Below are 17,656 nucleotides of genomic sequence, written 5' to 3' on the forward strand. Positions count from 1 at the left end.
CTGCAATAAATGGTACAAGATTATCCTTAAAATACTAACACAACACACTTGATTAGGTGTAACTTCCAATATCCCACAGATAATTTTTGAATCATGATTGAAAAGGTGTCTGGGCTACAGCATATCTGTTATACAGCTTCTTATCTCTTTGTTTTTTAAATGTATTTATCTTTGGTAAATGTTTAATTACATGTAGGTGCTTTGGCTGCTAGGCTAAACATTACTGAGTTTAGCGACACTCACACAATTCAGCACTGTTAATGTACTGTTTCTGTGCATCTAATGCAGTGCGGATCAAGAGCATACCCATTAGAAGCAGTTTCACTGTAGTGAAACTGCATTTTACTGCTCAGCTGTGAGTTTATTAGCACCGTTAATGGAGATTATAGACCTACAACTGAATTTACAATGCAATCAGTGTCTATAGCTTGTAATTCAGATGTAGTTGTAGTGTGGGAATCAAAATATGGTCTGCATTGACTTTTCACACCAATTAAATTTGTAAATGCAAGGAAACCACATTTGTTTTTTCAAATGGGAGGAAATGAAGGTCACAGTAAAACAGTGCCTTTTCCACTGCAACAAACTGCACTGGCCCATCTGATGTACAGACATAAAGCTTTTTCCTGTTGTGTTTTAACTGTGTGTGTGGGGGTGTTAAACTATTTAAATCTACTTTTATTTACAGCCCAAGTATGCATTTACACCCACACTCACTACACTTCAACAGTGTAATAACGTTTCAGCTCCTTTGCATGTAAAACAAAACATGTTCCAGCCGATCTTGAGGCAGTAGAGACAGACACCTCAGCTGTTAATGGTGGACACCCATTGTGCAATGTGGAAACTTTCAGAAAATGGCCCAAGGATTTTGTGGTAACACAGGAAACGTGGAGTTATAAAAATCTTTCACGTACATCACAGGCGGCCACCCAGAGCCAACACACCTCTGTAGTCTGCAGCTTCTCTCTCCGACAGACAATTTGGTCTAAACCTGACTGTTCAGATAAAAGCCTCACTTTGTAAGCACCCCTTTTGTACGCTCAAACACAGGTTAGTCTGGGATTAGCCACCCAGTGGACAGTATGTCATTAGCTTATTGGACCTCATTACTGGACCCTAAATATCTTGTATTCCAAGACGCTAGCAACCTGTCGCTGTATGACAGATTCATTTGAAACAAAAATCTGAATGAAAGCAGCATTTAACTTGCTTTTTTTTTTTTTTTTTTTTAAACCAGTTCAATCATACATACAGACATAATTCAGCAAAGATATAGCACTGCTTACGTCACAGAAAGCAGCCAGAAGCCACCAGCTGTTTTTGTGCAGTTTGTCAATTACAGGGATAAAGATTTCCTTTAATCTCAAACAGAGAGCAGATGTAAAGGGAGAAAACAGCAGTCATTTCCAGCAATGAATGCAGTGGACTGTAATTGACGTTTTAATCATCTCCAACAGCTGAGCCTGACTCTCACCGTCGCTCCTTTTGAATTAAACGCAGAAAGCATTTAGAGCAATCACAGACACACGAAAAAATAATTGACCTAGACTCGTGGGGTGTAAAGTGATCAGTATTAATGAACAGACTCTCGGTTCTCTGTTGTTTCACGACCCTCAGAAAGTACAATTCAAAGCCTCAGGTAAAAGGACATTTCTGAAGTTGACAGTCAACTTTACTGTGCCTCACAGTTTTCACTTTAAGATTTAAATTAGTTTCCTGGATACCAGGCTGGTCTGTAGACCAAATCACTTCCCAGCTGATGACAATTGTATTGTTTTTTTTTTTTTTTCTGTATTAAATAGAGATAGACTCTATCATGATCTTAAAACACACTTAGGCATTCTGCCAGGAGGACCAGACATAAGACCATATTCAACAAATGGGAGAACAGAGCCAAATCAACCTATAATTTTACTATTGAATCCATGGACTATCACAAGCAATTCAGTCAGCTCCCTGTACTTCTCATATAATGTATGCGCAAGGAGCTACAAGAAGCACACTTTAATGTCCTTGCTGGAAGCCGTCGATGGATACTCACTATGCGGCCGAGTCGTTCAGCTGGTACTCTCTGGAGCGGGTGAAACAGCACTGCACCCCGGTGTCTGCCCACAGCCTCCTGATGACACTGGACAGGTCGTCAGACATGACACCCTGCTCCTCCGCGCCGCCGGACAAAGCAAAGAGCTGGCGGGCATCATCCTGCAGGGGGGCGACAGAAATGTCTTTTACGAGCTTCCCCACAAAGCATTAAAAAAAACAGCTTAGCAGTGGAACATGCATTGTGTAAATGCTCTCCCTCCAACCAGTCTAATATAAAAGAGATACCACACAAAACATTTTGAAAGACCAATATCTGGGCTGATAAATGATATGGACCGACTACCTACAAACATAAAATGACACACATTTTTAAAACTACAACAGTGAAAAACAGCACAAATCAGTATTGCTTAAGAGAAAACCTTTAATCAATTCTCACAATCTACCAACTTGACAGATTTTCATTAAGATTTTGGCACCGTAGCGTGCATCGTTACACTTTTTCATAAAGTATTGTCTTGGTTTTGCTTGTCGTTTTTCCTCCCTGAAAAAGGTTATGGCAACACATTAATCTTGGCGTAATTTTAAATAAATTGACGCAATCGAGCTGCCGGGGGTGCTTCTTAGAATTACTTTTACATATCTGCTGGGATCTAAGGGAGCAGTGATTTATGTGTCAGTTAAACTGATTTACTGCCAGCTGTGAGTGAGCGAGCGAGATTGCACAGCGTTCAAATGTGCAGTACAGAGGCGACAAGGGAAGCATATAGACCAGGCCACTCAAAGATTTACTGGAAGTGCTAGTGGGTTGCAAAGAACACCAGGAGCTTCCATTCCCAATTTCTGACTATCATCAGACTCTATAGGCCCCTGCCAGTTTGAAGACAGTGTATCTGGTTGGATCTCCATCGATGTTCTTTGCACCAGGCTATGTGGAAGCCAGGCCAGCAGATGTCACAAGCAAAATTTAGAAAAATGCAAAAAGAATGACAGCAATGCATTCGTCAAATGCAGATGCAACAACACTTCAGAGCCGTACTTTTCCACTCCCATCCGTTACACGTATGTAAATTGGTCATTCTTTACATGGACTGCACAGCAATAGTCTACAAATTGGTACACGGGGAAGGCTATAGGATTTAAAGATGAATGAAAATAGAAATACGGTAACGATCCTGAGATTTTATGCTTTCAAGTCTGTTTTGAACAAAGATGAAGCAGGAATATATTCTAGCAGACTGTAAGCAGGTTTCGAGTGCAGATTGTATGTTGTGTGCCCTCCATGTTCACGCCACTTGGTGCGGTGTCAGAATCAAGCTTGTGTTTATCAAATCTAAATGCCACCGGACATATCTCCATCCAACAGAACAGCTTGTCTCTCCAGAGTTCTGGCATGAATATTTTTCATGACGGTGCAATATGTCACTACCCGAATGAACAATGCATGGGGAGGCAGAGAACTGACAAAAAATGTCTTCAAATCACTGACAGAGACAGAGGTCAAATGGATACTTAGCAGTCTGTATTTTGGCCCTTTCTTGTGCTGGCGATGGAAAGAATAGATAGGTTGGGCTAAAACACTTGCCAGAACAATGTCAAAATAGTTGGGCCAGCACTGGAATCCAGGATGGTACAGATTGGATGTGACAAGTCTGCAAAGTGTTACGATTGTTCTAAGGTGACTGCCGACTGTTCTGGTGATGACTGCCTCCGACTCCTTTGGAAAAAATGAAAATCTGCAGCAAAGACCGTTAACCAGAATGACCAGAATTGCTCAGAAGGTAGGCACAGACAGCACAGCAGCAGGGGCAGGGGGGCGTGGCCCATGTGTGTGCCTTTATTTTAAGACGTTACAATATGTACACATTAAAGCAGAAACAATCAAAAAAATATCCCAAGAGTAAATACGTTGTGTAGGCTTTACTTTACCCCAGTGAATGAACAACAAAACAAAGGATGCCAAAAAGCATTTCAAGTTTTGTTTTGTTTATTTCCAAAATAAATAGTACATAAAGTTGGCACCACAGTTTATTTATTTTGTACTTTCACTACACAACATTTCCAGCAAGTTGGGCACTGTTTAAGTGAGGCATTTCAGAATAACGTGCTTCCCTTTTTCCTGTTCCATGAGATTCTGACTCACTCTAAAGCACCCACAACCTGGGTTTTTGACCCAGGTGGTCTTCTATAGAGATTACTATGCGTATGTGCACACATTATCCGGTTTGTTTACTTTTTGCTGTCTAACATTTTAAATAGAGGCTCAGGAGCAGCTGTGTTGATCCTTTTTTGTTAGTGAATACACACATCTCATTTTTGTATCCAAACACATGTTAATAAATATTCATTTGTCCCAGCACTAATTTTTACACATAGATAGATAGATAGATAGATAGATAGATAGATAGATAGATAGATAGATAGATAGATAATCTTTTAGTAAATGAGACTGTTAAAGGATTCTGGAGGTAGATAGATAATCTTTTAGTAAATGAGACTGTTAAAGGATTCTGGAGGTTACTGTTAATTGATCTCTGGATCATGTGTCTATCGCAGTGCATAGCCTGACATGCTAACAGGTTTGAAGAGGCTCACTCATGACAATCCATACACTTATATGGCTTGCAGAAGACATTCAAATCTTCTAACTTGTATTGTTCCTGCAACTAAAACAACCTTTTAAGAAGCACAGATTGAAAGGATAGAAAGGAAATTCTAAATATATTCTGTTCACTGTACTTCAAATTCAGGTGGCCAGATGTATTCTTTTAGTTGTAAAAGTAACTCGCAATTTCAATTCAATTAAGCAAAAGAAGTCCAATCACTGTCCCATGGAGCTGTAAATCTGACAGGGCTCGAGAGTTTAGCAGGCACATGCCCCTCATGGTGTCCTGTTTTTGAGGAGCTCTTCTGACTGATCAGCAAGGCAGGGGAGATGTAGTAACCTTCACTCAGCAGCCTTGCTTATTATTACTGACAGCAGGAACTCCACATGAAAACTAATTGAATGTGTCACTTATATTGCAAAAGCAACGTGAAGCTGGCACTGCTTTGTGCCTACCCATCCGACACCAGCCCTGTGAATGCACAGAAGAGATTCCCTCCCCAGTGCTGTCAGACCCTGTTCACAGGCACTAAATTCATCCCTGTGCTGTACCCACCCTGTGGACAGACAATCAGACAACAAACTTCAGTCACCAGGCTACACTCATCCCTTCACCAACCTGTCAAGACTTCCAATCACAACCAAACTGGGTCAGAACTGGGCCACGGCTCACACTGCAAGAGCCCCAGTGCTCTGGTCAACTCACCGCTCGGGAGGTGTCTCCAAAGTCAATCTTGAGATTGCCCATGGCTTTGATAATGGCCATGATGGACTGGATGGTGTTGCTGTAAACTACGGCTCTGTACTGTTTGCATTCATCTTCCGAGTAGCCATCTTCATGGATAATTCTAGCAGGGAACAAAAAACAGAAACCATAGCAATACCAAGGACAGAGTACGACCTCAAGATTTTCTGTAGAATGTATAATCACATCCATTTACATGCTCATTTTAATGAAATTCGTTCAAGAAATCTGCAAGAAACATCCACTGAGAACAGCAACATATCTTCTCACACCTTGTGAAAATGCTGAATATTTATCACGAGGTGTCAAGTAAGCAATTTTACATTTGTTGTACAGCTATGGCCAAAACTTTTGCGTCACCCTACAGAATTAACCCATTTTGCCTCAAAGTTGAATGAAACCTGATGAATAATGTTACGTTAACATATTGAATTACATATCGGTTTGTAGTTTTCCATATACTGACACATTTTTTAAATGTGACATTTCAAAATCTAACATGAAATACTGTACTACTACTATGGCTTCCAATAAACCTTTGCAATATAATTTTGTATTTTCTTTGGATTACATGAAATAAAATATCTAAATTATGTTCCTAAAATTCTAGGTGATGCAAAACTTTTGGCCATAGCTCTGCATCACCTGGATTGTTTTCATAGTCTGTGTGACCATGTTTTTAAATCGTTAGCCTTTTGGGAATATATTTTATTTTAACTAGTAAATGTTTACATCTGTATAAACTATAAACTACAGGAGTGTACAGCACAGCCTCGGTGTTGTGTGACCCCTGCCACAATTATAACATGCCTGCACTGTAGTTTATAAAACACATACGTTACACATATTCAAATCTTAAACATTACTATAAAACCAAAATCCAACTACTAAAAACAGATTAGATTTTTTTTCCAGTTGGAGGAACGACTTCTATCCAATCATACTGTAACCTGACAGTATCTACAGTCGAATCTCTCATACCGATTCTTTATGATACCAGTACTATACCCACTATTAACCGATCTCTGACCTGTGTCATTTATACGTGCTTCTACCAATGCACAGATGGAAGCTGATCAATGCACATTTTACTTTGGGTCTAAAACAATACATGGAGTGTGTGGGAATGTAGTTTCACCTTTTACAGTTTAACCATGTTAAATAAAAGCTGAATTTTTTTTTTTTTCACCAACCTCCAAAGCCAGTTTTTACGATCATGCTTTTTTGTAATTTGTATTTATTTATTATTATTACAGAACCTTACTTTGGTGTTTAAGACACACTGATGCCCCAGACATTGCTAATTTATAATATTCCAACGCTAATAAAGCAACTGCAATCGATAATGACTCCCAGTGAGTCACGACACTCTTCCCTATCTAATGAACCACTGCAACAAACTAAAATCGCAGGACAGGTTCTACTGCAGTTCAGAAAGCCTACACTGTAGAACAGAAAGGTTGCTAAGTAAGCAGTCCTGTAGGATTTTTTTTGCAGAAGTATTGTACGCTGTTTTCTCATTTGGGTTAACGCATCTGTTTTCCTGCCTCATCTGGTGGTGTATCTGTGACAAATTGAAGCTAATCTTAGCCAACTGTGAGATGTGAGAAAGGAACAGGGCTAATACATCTTTGCTGCCAGGATGTTACTGTTGGTTTTAAATATTGGTGACCTTAAAATATCCACTGGTGTGGAGAACCCTGGAAGGAGTTTGCTCTGCAGAAAACCAAAAAGGAAGAGACTTACTTCATCTGCTTCACAATGGTACTCTTCCCTGACTCACCAGCACCTGCAGAGGAAAAGAAAATAGACAAAAAGGTTAAAAATATATTTCCTTTAGCTGCCAACTTAAACAATGAAATGCTTTTCACATCTGGTACCTAGTCTGCATTGGACATCATCGCGTTGACTTATGGAGTTTGGCTTGGTTTTGTATAGGCTCTAAACTACGGAATTTTTGACAGCGGTATTACATTTTATTTGTAGGTCAAGTGTCTATGACCCACGGGAACAGTTTATACTGTGACATTTGTGTTCAGCTCATCCTAAAAACTTCACAGTTAATGACAAGATCACATTCTAGTTAAAGATCACATTGCAGGAAAAATGGTAATAAAATACCGACTTCGCTCCCACTGGCATCCCCAGTTCTAAACCAGGGTACACAACAAGCATTTCTGAGCTGAACAAAAAGCTTTTTCAAAGATGTATTGTGTTTCACCTCTCCATCACAATTGTATTCATAAAATAATTCTTCTTTTTTTCAATAAATAAATCAAACAGCAAAGCTCCAATCTGTGGCAGGAAGGAGAGAAAGCTGCCACACTTTGACCTTGAGCCTGCCAGCTTGTCAATTAAAAGGTGGGCCTGTGCTGTTTGTCAGAAATCTGACTGCCGGATGACCTACCCGTCTCTGCCTCTTGACTCATAAATAGCAGGTTAAATTAATCTGAGGGCCCTGCACACTGGCTACTGGCTGTGTGAATCATTATCATCATCCCTCAATCACAGGTAATGACAAGACTATGAAACTCTGTACAAGTGGTAGGGATGCAGTGAAGTGCCCCTGCTCCTAATGCAAGGGTGGAAAAGTGATGCTATTAACAAGGTACTGTGCTTTACCATGAACACATTGCAAACAGAGGGCTTGTGCCTCACTGTACAGTAAGTACAGTACAGCAGGGTTACAGTCCTCATAGGTTACAGTAAATATGGGGAAGGGTCTATACAAGGAGAACAGTGTGGCTGGGCTGCAGAATAAATGAACTTGTTACACTCCATGTTGGTTTGCACCCCATGCACTTCAACACCTGTACTCTAAAATTAATAATCCTGCTCTTTGCAGGCTTCTTTCTGTTGTGTTGTGATTTACTAAGGTTTTACTAAAGTGATTTCAATAGAAAGGTGCAACAAATCCCACAGATTCTAAAGCAAGAAGCCTTCAGCCAGGCTGTGCCTGCAGATCTCCCAAGGTGACTTTCCAAGCACTTTTTTTGACATCACTGGCAGATTTTAGCGAGATCTGACTGTGGACAGCCAGGCACTAAGATAAAACAGGTTGGAGTCAGGAGTCAGCAGTGATGTTGGTGCCAGGACTGGCTCTGGCACACCATGGATCGAAACGCTGATAAATGGGTGTTGAAGAAATGCTGTACAGTTTCCTCCAGGTCACTTTATCTGGCTACAGAGAGAGGGGACACTCAATAGGCTACTACTGAAAAACACTGAAATTAAAAACCATCACAAAAATGTGTTGCCTGAGCCTAATGAATGATTAAAGAGAGACAAAAAAAATAAATAAATAAATAAATGGAACTGATGTAATGCGTCACCGAGTCCTTCTGCCCTATTCGCTTCAACTTCCTCCACACGCTAACAAAGCACCCCACTGCTTTTGTGTTGAAACACTTCACTGTGTCACTGCCAGTCTCTTTCCTTTGCTCTGGAAGCCTATTTGGCTAACTTATTAAACAAAGCCACATTTCTGAATGTCTTCCAATAGGTGCTAACCTTGATAGCATTTAAATTAGATTAGATTTTCTAATCTGTTTTAAGTCTTAAAAAAGCAAAGTAATGGAGCTCCAGGTTTACATTGTGGAGAGAAATTCATAAAAGACAGAAAGCATTCCAGGGAAGTACAGTAATCCATCTCCCAGCACTGTCACTGCAGTCACAACCATCCTGAAGCATTAGTGAAGCACTGGAAACCAGGCACTGCTAATAGGGTTTTGTAAAGCTATTAAAGCAGGTACTGAAAAGCCAAGAAAACTCCATTTGCACCTTTTATCCAGTGATAGATCTGACACACTCTGTGTGTCTGAGTCAAAGATTAAACTGACTAATGAAAGTACAGTGCCCTTAGTAAACTAATGTTTAATATGCTTCATACCATTGCTTATAAACAGAGAAGGCTGTTGGGTAATGAAACTTGGCAGGCAAACAATGGGAAACAATATTCTAGGACCACTACTCCAGTTCAGATTAAAAAGTGACCACAGCGGTCGATCGGCTGGTTTCACAGAACCCTATTAGCACTAGTCTTGGACTACTTTACCTAAAATAACATCAGTGAGTCCAAGATTAGTGATAATCAAGGTCTGTGAAACCAGCCATGTATGTTTTAACATCAGCTGCCTATCATTGGTATCGGAGAAGGGTTAAGAGAATATTAAAAAACAACAGAATGCATCAGTTTTACAGGGACACTAAATATCCTTAAAATGAGTGGTAATGACATTTTTTCACCTCTCTACGTGACACCCATAAAGAGTACCGCACAGAGGTAAACTAAAATGCCCTACCACAGCACCACTGCAGACTGGATGCCTTGTAGCAACATGCAATACAGACGGCTCAGCTATTTATTCTAGAGCTCTTTAAACCTGCTAACCAGTTCTGGCAATGACCAAGACTGAACACACTATTAGTTGGGAAACTGCCTGTTTTATCCAGGTCACAAATTAATTAAATTGTATTGATGTTCAAAATAGTTACATGCCTATCAATGAATAAATGCTTTTATATCAGGCCGGTGGGATGCCAGGGCATTGACCTCTTGGTTCTGGCTGGGAGGTTGCTTCGTGCACTGCCGAAAGCGTGCTCAGTCTGACTTAACAATGACGAGGAAATTGCGATTTCATACGCAAATGATATGACATTCTCTTACCAGTCTTCCGGCGTGAGCATCCAAGCGTGTCACAAAAGTGTCTGTCAAATGATATTGGTACAGGATTGCCTGAAAAGCATGCACGGTTGTTTTCTTAAAAGGTCTTGACACAAAAGCCCTGAGCCTGCACCTTTCAGAAAAAAAAACTCACAATACTGCATAGCTAGTGAATAGTGGGCTCTGATTGACGTGGTGCGTTATGATCATCTAGCACAATACAAGAAAAAAAAGGTAAAGCATCTGGCAACAAATTAAAAAGCCAACAAGGTGCATGAACTGTAATATTTCTGAATTACTTATTCATAACTTTTGTGTATTCAGAAACATCAAGCTCTGAGATTGTACTGCAGGGTAAAAGCAGCCGCCCCCCTAACACCGCAGTAATCTGTGCCCCTTTAACAACCCCTGAAGACTCAATAAAAGGAAACTGTTTATCTTTCCCAGCAAACACTCATTCGGTTTTAATTAAAGCAGCTGATTTCCCAACCGTTCACATCACTGCTGCCACTGAATCTATAAACTCAATGCGGTTTGTCTTACAGTCAGCATAATTGTGACCCCCCCCCGAGTTGCGAAGAAATGTGATTCATTGCCATGTCTGAAACTCCTACTGCAATTATCAAGTATTAAACTGTTAATCATAGAGTTGCTCACAGCCAATGAAATGGTGTGATAATCAAGCAATCCGATCCTATCAACCAAGGTGCATTCTGGTGTTACCAAACTTGATTTGTGACAAGCTGAATTTAGACCCGGTTGCCAGAGGTGAAAGAAAACCTGACTGCTCCACCAAAACGCTTCTATGGAACAGAAAGAAAGGGCATTCGGTACAGAGCAACTTTCCTGTTCTCCCTGGTCAGAAACACTAATATTCAATACAAAAGACACAGTTCAGAGGTCCTGTTTACACACATCTGTAGATTATTTGAATTGTAAGGAGCCAAATACTCTTTGCTGCTTAGCAACTGGCAATTCAGAGACACGCACGGTAGTCACAGCAATTTGCTGCAGTGAGCCAACCTCCCACTGGAAAAAAAAGTGGACTTTTAGTCAGAGATTCCCCACTTAGTCCAATTGGATACAGTTAATTTGATCAGTATTTCTGTCACGCAGATCACAAAAAACACTACAGCTTGCTCATTGATTAAAGGAAAAATTATTTCAGGGAAATAAGGGTCCATTTGACCGAATAGAGTAGAGCTACAGTAAAGTGGTTTAAAGGACAACAGTAATGAAAATAAACCTGGGTGTTAATTTGCTATTGAGGTACAAGCACTAGAGGCTAGATATTTATTATACAATGCTTTCTTTGAATTCAGTAGCTGTGGACTACAGTACTAAGAACTTCCCAAGGCTACCAGGTTTAATCAAGGTTAGACACACAGTATCGGCACAAATTATAGTAACAACAAACGGTTTATAGCAAGACTAGGTGTTGGATTGTATTGCCCATTTTTCCTCACTCAAACCCTTTACTTACTATGCCCTGGTATCTCTGAAGACAAAATGGTACCCTCAAATCTCCTTTTTTTAGGAAAGCAGTACAACTGGGGTACCATTCTACTTGTGAGATGTCTTGCTCAATAAAACATTTAAGAGGAGACAATTATCTATTCAGATACCAAGGTATTTAGTAAGTAAATAAAGGGTCTGAGTGAGGAAACATGGGCAACACAATCCCCACCCCTAGTCTTTGGTGGAAATCTTTTGTTGTTTCCATAATTTGTGCCGGTACTGTGGTTTCATAACATTCAAAATAACAGGAAAATAAATGATGCAATACTGTATATGTGTGCCAAATAAATAAAGAAGGCTTTTCAAAACATTTCTTTCCTCTTATTTAGCATAAAATGTTTTTTTTCAGTTAGCTGTTCAGTTTTATTGACTTGCTTATTTTCACTTTGCCTTTGGTGAAAACTCACTATACTGTAAATCTCCAATGTGTTTCTTCCTACCAATTCTATCCTGGATAACGATGAGGTTTCCAGCACTGACGATTCAGCTACAAATCGTTTGGCTTCATTCCTGTGTTGATTATTTCCACTCTGAACAAGCACCACAGGCAAGAATGAAGACCCAAGCTGACCCTTCAGATACTTACTTTTTCCAAACACTAAATTGCTGTTCCTTCAATTTGAACACGCTGCACGAAAGCTTTGATTCCAATGTGGTAGGCAATAAAAAAAAAAATCATCGTTTCATGGCAACAGTAATGAAATCTGTATCTGAAAAGGGAACTGAGTGTTACAGTAGGAGACCCTTGAAATCACATTTAGAGATATTGTGGCTAGAATATTTTTTCTTTTAGGGTGTCATTGACCCCATGATTCAATTGCAATGGTGTATTTGAATGCCAGCTTTACACTTCTCCACCCAGTGCTTGAATACTGTAAGTGCAAGCAAAGAGTGGAGATTGACTTGTGTATCCTGCTCCTGACAAGCTGTCCTTGAGATACCAGCTTTCTTTATTTCTTACTGCTTTTTAGTTCATAGTTTAGGTCATCTTCTCCCATGTTAAAAACTACTGTAAAAGTATGTTCCATGAAAAGGTATTCTGAATACATTTGAAAAAATGTCTGTCATTTAATAAACAGTATTAAAAGTACAGTGGTGTAAAACAAATAAAACAACATCTTGACAAAGAAGCAGCAGTACAGCAAAGCCCCCCCCCCCCATTCATAAATCATTATTGTCCCAGCCTTTTGACGGGTTAAATAACAAGTCTCGCACATTATCACTCAGGCTATTGGGTAACCTAGTACTCCCTAATCATTAGGAAATCAGCTGGCTGACACATATCTTCCGGTTGCCAGGCTGCCCAGTGAAATCGCTCTTGTCCTCTCATCACGTAATCCCTCTTGGGAAACAAGCACTTTGGGTATTAAAGAGAAAAGGGCCCTGTAACAGAATTACTACTGGTGAAAAATCTCGCTCTACAGTAAGATTATAGACACAGCCTCGGACACACTATGGACTTTAGATCAAACTGTGGACTCAAGGCAATCATTGCAGCTTAGCTGGGGAAAACATTGTAAGATAATTCAATAATGCAATTACCATAATTCCCCAAGTACAACGTGTGCTCTGTGTATAATGTGCACCCCATGTATAATGTGCATGACTGAGCTGCCATGGGTTACCTCTGATACTGTATAAGAAGTATCTTTGTACACTGCCATGTCAAAATCACTTTAGTATACTATATGGAATACAATAATCAGAATATACTGTACACATATGCACATCCTGTATACGATATAGAGTTTCCCATAGGGAGTGTACTGTGGTATTGCTGTTACCTAATTTGGAGTCATTAGTACATCATGCATATTGGTTTTTATTGTTTATCCAAACAGATAATGTGTCTTAAATGTTCTTATGAATTGTGCCTTAACACAGGCTGAGAGGTACAACAAGGGAAGATATTCAGTTTAAAATCAAAAGAAACAAAACCACTTAGCAAATAAACTTTGTCAAACTTCTTTTTTTTTCAGGGAAAAACAGTTCAGAGGTCACCTGGATGCGCTGATCACTATACAAATAAATACTAATGCCCAGCAACAGAGGCTTAATTGATCCCTTTGGGATGTCAGGAAATAACAATTGTGATGGTCGCCAAGTGCTGAAAACAGGTCCTGCTTACTAAAAATCCAACTTTAAATTAGTCCGGGTCTAGCAGTCAGTTAAATTATTTTGTAATTGTTGGAAAACATGGATCGGGAATTGATTAGGAGTTTGCTACGCATGTGGACTGGCAGAGCTATACTGGTGTTTTTTTCTGAAAAGAGACTAATATTGCAGATAGCAGACTGTTTGGTTCAAATTGCATGTACTGCTTACAATTGACAGAGACATTGCGTCTACAAGTTTCTTGCCCAGCATTGACTGCAAGCTAACGAGATAACAATGCTGTGGACTAGAAGGGAACAGGCTCTAAAGACTTCCGAGAGATCGAAAGAGATAATGCCACTAGGATCAAAGGGGGTCGCAAGAAGAAAACAAAAGGCAGATGTATGGACCTTTTGTCTCCAGGAGTGTGAAGAATGCACTGAGTTCAGAGGTTGTCACACTAGACTACACACACAGACACACACACACACACACACACACACACACACACACACACACACACACACTCACATAATAAATTAAATTACCTTGACCATTGGTTAAGTGTCAGAGAAAGGGGAGGTGGACCATCTATACAGAAGGGTATTTAATGTCATGCAAACATTGTAATGATGAGTATTCTGTTTGTCCTGTACCTGGGACCAGACTCCCTGCATATTTCAATAAACCTGGCAACTGATTGAAGAAAAGGACTCTGTGCATTTTCTTGAATCTACTTAATCACAATCTTTTTTTGTAAGATACTTCAGTAATATATGTATATTTTACTTTATTGTTTTTTTTTTTTTTTTTTACAGACACTATAAACTTAATAAAAGAAGTGTGCTTTAGCATGTTGACCAGTGTTGAAATTTCACCTGGAACATGGTGCGTTCCCAAATCCCATGCAAGCAGTTTGGATTAAAAGGTGGAAACTGGGCTGACTAGTATGAAGCTTTTTCCTTCAACATATTGGCTTATAAAATTGGAAACCAGTTTTCTCTTAAATGTCAAAACTGAAAACTTTGTTCTTCTGAACTGTTATAACACAAGCCTCTCCTTCTATATCTATAAATTAGGTTCAAAGCCATTTATTTAAGACTATATCTACTGGTAAATATTTAACGCTTTATGACTCCAGAATTTACTGATACCATTTCTATGAAGTACACCTTGGGTAATATAAAGTATTTTGCATCATAGCTGTTGTTATTGTACCACTAAGATATGACACAGTAGATAAACACAGTATGCAGTGTCTGTGAATACTTTACGTCACAACTGATTAGGCCAACATGCCAGACACTGTAATCATTTTCTAGTCCAGTTTCTAAACACTATCCCAAACATGTTGATGGTAAATTAATACGTGCATATGGGTAATTACAATCTGTACCATAATTACAATATTAGTGCTGCTGTGTGTAAATCTGACATCAGTGAGTAGGTTAAGCCATAGAAAGAGCAGCTGTCTGTGGGCTACTCTGCCATCAGAAACAAATGATTACAGCAGCTTTCACTACAAACTAAATCCACCAGTCAGGTGCATCTCTTGGTTATGTGTTGGGTTTGCGTTACTCCTAGAACTGTTTAGGAATTTCTCCTAGGTCATTAATCAATCAATCAATCAATCAAACTAACTCCTCTCTCTCCCTTTCTCTCTCAAATCACCTTGGGCTGAATTGCAAAATTGCTCTTACTGTGAAACGATGATAATTCCTAATTAAAAACAAACATATTTCACCTCAAAATAGTAAACCATCAAAAAAAAAAAAAAATTACTGGTCCCTAAAAATGACTGTGTTTATTACCACAAAGTAAGTAAGACAGGCGACTACTGTTTGTTAGGTATGGCTGGAGGTTTGCCCTGTAAGCTGTGTTCTTCTCAGAGTACGTGCATCAGTAGCAGCAAATAACCACAGTCAAGAGTCACTTCAAGTATGTATTGGTTATGTTCCTTTCCACTGGGTACAACACTACACTGCAGTAAACAATATATACTTGGTCTGTCCTTTCCCTTTCTCACAAATGGCTCATTGACTCCTGCAGTCTTCTTAAGGGAAAGGGAGAGAGAAGGTTGGGGAGAAACCCAATTCTGTAAGCTGAAAGAGAAGAAATGACTTCTTTTTAGCTTGGTATCCGTAACTGTGTTGAGCACCAGCCCTTTTTCCCCCCAAGGCAGCACTGGACAGAAGACAATACTTTGGATTGAAGGCGGCATCACAAAGACAGCACTGTGGATTGCACTGGCAACAGGAAAAAAAGGGCCCCTCTGTTTACTCTCATTTAGTTTACAACAATAACATCTAAACCTGATCCAGAATTTTTCTGGCAATTAGCAAACAGGGCCTCTGTTATTCATTCTCAACTAGTTATATTTATTCTATGTGCCAGTGAGACTAGCTGAGCTTTCCTCTCTCTATCTGTGAGTCCGGGTGATGCAGGCTCCCCAACTGAAAATAACAAGCCTCCATCCTGCTTTTTCTTTACATCGGGCCATCAACAAAAGAGTCCTTGTACAGCACAGGGACGTCTTATGTGAAGCATTATGACGAAGTACAGTGATTTCTAAGAGCTTGCAGTAATACTGGATTAATTGGCTTGTGTGTGTTTTTTTTTTTTTTTTTATCGGTTATGATGTTAAGTTTCTTTTATTTTTTGAGTATCCTCCGACACACCAGGTCACCAAATGTGGCTTTGTCCGAACATTAGTCGTCTATTGACCAAATTGAATTCAAATCCCAGCTCAGCACACTGACTCATTGTGTGACCTTGAGCAAGTCACTTAACCTCCTTGTGCTGTTTGGGGTGAGACGTTGTTCTAAGTGACTCTACAGCCAATGTATAGTTTGCAGTAGTGTACTGTACTAAAGAGTGCCATTACTGATCTTACCACCTGTTGTTTTAGGGATTTCAGTGTCTGCTGAAATATTCTTGACTCAACATGTTATGGGTTTGTACTGAATTACTACGCATAGCAAATAGAAAAAATAAAAATACCTGTCTTTGTGTTTGATCAGAGAGGCCTAGAAGGGGAACAGCTTCTCACCACAGATTGTGAAAACACCACCACTGACACCAGACACAACTACCCTGGTTTGCTATTAGCTGCAGGGCACCATTTTCGATATAAATACTGAATAAAATGTGTGAGCTGTCCCGGCAAGTGTCAAGGTTAGGGCTGGGCAACGTCTTATTGCAGAATGTAGTATCTTCTTCAGCTGAACTTTACTCTGTCTCAACATCATCTGTAATCGGGGAATTGATGCCAACAGCCAACTCGAGAGGCGCTAATGAATACATAATTCATTACTTGCTTATGTGAGAGAGATGGAAAGAGATACACAGCAAGAAGTAATTGTTAATTAAAACCATCTGCTTTGCTGCCAAACTTATTTTACCTACTTGTGCTATTAACATCTCCAATCTTTATTATTATTATTATTATTATTATTATTATTATTATTATATTATACCCAATATGCAAAATGCAATGTTTTTTTTTATAAATGTTCTCAGGACATTGGAAAATTGACTGCCAATATGTCATAATTTTAAAAACTTACAGGTTTTTTGTACGTCCCTTTATCATTTTCTTAGAGTAAATAGTGGTCAGAAATATTATAGTAACTCTGCATGTTTAACACGATAACAGCATTGCTTAGAAAAATCTAGCAGTTATAAACTTTCAGGTAGTGTCCGATTATGAGGACCCTCTAACTGTGGCTGCATGTTTTTTTTCTTTTATTCGTAACACTAAACACTCAATCACAGACTATATGAAACCGATGTACTAAGGGGTGAAACAGTGAAAGCTTTGGGGCTTTAATGCTGGAACGGTACAATTAAAGCAGAGTCTGAAATACTCGCAACCCCTCAGCCTGCTCCTTGGAACCACTGTAAGATAAGTAGAACAGTTTCTTTGTAATTGAGTAATATAATGTATCATTATTGTTTATACTGCATATGTCTACGATGCCAATTA

The 17,656-nt window shown here is 39.4% G+C and overlaps 1 protein-coding gene across 2 annotated transcripts in view; it reads right to left on the bottom strand.

Annotated features, from left to right (window-relative positions):
• The window catches only part of LOC121329128 (guanine nucleotide-binding protein G(i) subunit alpha-2), a 66,622-nt gene that overhangs the window by 14,874 nt on the left and 34,092 nt on the right, over positions 1-17,656 (bottom strand). For both annotated transcript variants that reach the window (XM_041274504.1, XM_041274505.1), the window contains exons 2-4: positions 7,143-7,185; positions 5,358-5,499; positions 2,045-2,205 (exon numbers count right to left, since the gene is read on the bottom strand). In XM_041274504.1, the coding sequence (XP_041130438.1) occupies positions 2,045-2,205; positions 5,358-5,499; positions 7,143-7,185 (346 nt within the window). The remainder of the gene's footprint in view (positions 1-2,044; positions 2,206-5,357; positions 5,500-7,142; positions 7,186-17,656) is intronic.

Source organism: Polyodon spathula, chromosome 16, assembly GCF_017654505.1.
Source record: "Polyodon spathula isolate WHYD16114869_AA chromosome 16, ASM1765450v1, whole genome shotgun sequence".
Lineage (NCBI taxonomy): Eukaryota > Metazoa > Chordata > Actinopteri > Acipenseriformes > Polyodontidae > Polyodon > Polyodon spathula.